Source organism: Diabrotica virgifera, chromosome 4 (assembly GCF_917563875.1).
Source record: "Diabrotica virgifera virgifera chromosome 4, PGI_DIABVI_V3a".
Taxonomy (NCBI): Eukaryota; Metazoa; Arthropoda; class Insecta; order Coleoptera; family Chrysomelidae; genus Diabrotica; species Diabrotica virgifera.
This window is the reverse complement of record NC_065446.1, coordinates 46667246-46669010: the sequence shown is the minus strand read 5'-3', so window position 1 is coordinate 46669010 and position 1765 is coordinate 46667246. Positions and strand designations below refer to the sequence as shown.

The 1765-nt window shown below is 28.3% G+C and overlaps 1 protein-coding gene across 2 annotated transcripts; it reads left to right on the top strand.

Annotated features, from left to right (window-relative positions):
- The first annotated feature begins 437 nt into the window (after positions 1-437).
- On the top strand, positions 438-1371 carry LOC126883022 (cytochrome c oxidase assembly protein COX20, mitochondrial). 2 transcript variants are annotated; one of them, XM_050648204.1, is made up of 2 exons: positions 438-682; positions 984-1371. In XM_050648204.1, the coding sequence occupies exons 1-2, from the start codon at positions 605-607 to the stop codon at positions 1302-1304; spliced, it is 399 nt and encodes a 132-aa protein (XP_050504161.1). In that variant the 5' UTR covers positions 438-604; the 3' UTR covers positions 1305-1371. The 2 variants fall into 2 exon arrangements, with proteins under 2 accessions (XP_050504161.1, XP_050504162.1); XM_050648205.1 differs by having other exon boundaries at positions 456-625.
- The last annotated feature ends 394 nt before the right edge of the window (positions 1372-1765 follow it).

Sequence of the window (1765 nt, the reverse complement as noted above, 5' to 3'; positions counted from 1 at the left end):
TTTATTTTAATCACATATTTGAAACCAAAAATCACACTAAATTTTCTTAGTTTTTCACCCCTGTAACTTAATAAAATAAACATAGAAGTTTTCAGGGACTTTGCGCCCTCGGTCCTAACGTAATCCTTCACTCTGCGTTTAAATTTTTGAAAAATACTTATTAATTTTCGTAGGATTCGAAAAAAATGAATCCCGTTTATATTCTTGTTATTGTTTTTTTTTTTGTATAATAAACGTTACTTACAAGAATTACTTTTAATATTATTTTGTACAAACTTCTAATTAATAATATTTTCTTGTTCGACTCAAAAAATACTATAAATTTTACCCGAATTTGTACTTTAAAATCGTAGTTTCGAAAGCGGTAGTCCGAAAGTCAGACTACGGACGTCATCAATTGCGACGTTGCCTTTTTCTCTTCATGGCTTGTAAAGTAAAGATGGCTATGACATAGTCCAAAAAAGACGAAACAGAAGATTTCCAGCTTACATAATAAAAAAGGAGGTTATGTTGATATTTTGTTATGGTTTTATGATGTGCAAAAGGGAATAGCTTTTTTTAAATATTTTTAAAGAAATTAGTATATTATATCATTAAGTTTAATATGTCGGAACGAGAGGATAAGGTAAACAATTATTATAGTCCGTTCGCTAAACTCCGACACAACTGGCTAGTGATTTTAGTAGGTATTTTTTTTGTTTTTGGCCAATTTTGCCCAAATTGGCAAAATTACTAACTATTTAGTAATTATTAATTATTTAGTAATTTTTTTTTTTCAATTTCCAATTTATTGCCAATTTCGTAAAATTGGCAAAATTACTTACTAAAATCACTAATCAGGGAGTTTAGGGAACCCACTTATACTAACATATTTCTAACATGAATGTGAATGTATGAAAAAAATATTAGGACACTTTTTATTATTATTAATCTTATAATTTGGCATTCATTTTATTTGAACCAATAATTATATTTTGTTTTAGAGTCTTATTATATTTGGAAGGGATGTCTCCAAAATACCTTGTTTTCGTAACAGTTTGGTCTATGGAATTGGAGGTGGACTTTTTTGTGGATTATTTAGATTTATGTTTACAAGTCATACACTAAAATCTGTAAACTTCTCTGTTTATTCATTTTCTTTTATAACTCTAGGCTGTTGGATTCAGTGCCGATATAATTATTCAAAAACTAAGTTTGAAATGATGCGTTTACAGGAAATGTTACAAAACCATGCAATATTAGAAGGCACACAGGAAGCAGAAATCATAGAAAAGGAATTAGGAACAAGACCAGTAGATGTGTAACTATGTTATTGTTAATATAGATAGTTTTAGTTTATTGTTTTACTAATATAAAGAATGTTAAAGACTGTTTATTTTATCTGTTATCACTCTAACCTAAAATAGCATTTAGATGGTATATACATGACCTTACTACTAAAGCATATAATTTCCATTTTTCAACTGGGTTTAACCGTTGCGTTTAGATATATTTATAAACTTAAGTTAACTGTTTTATGAGTCAATAATCGTCGATGATGTGACAATACCTCCTATCTGTTTTTTCATGAGTTTTGTAAGAGAGACTAAAAACTTTTTTTTTGGTCTCCTCCTGTTTTCAAATGATATTTTTTGACTTGTTTTGTAGTAAATTCAACTATCTATTTACTACAAAACATGTCAAAACTTACATTATGAAAACAGGAGATGACCCTAAAAATGTTTTTCGTCTCTCCTACATAATTCATGAAAAAGCAGATAGGAGG

Excerpts from the sequence above, each read along its gene's own strand:
- LOC126883022 (XM_050648204.1), top strand. The coding sequence starts at position 605 with ATGTCGGAACGAGAGGATAAGGTAAACAATTATTATAGTCCGTTCGCT. Across the intron at positions 683-983 it reads ACAACTGGCTAGTGATTTTA|AGTCTTATTATATTTGGAAG; the intron begins GTAGGTATTTTT and ends ATTTTGTTTTAG.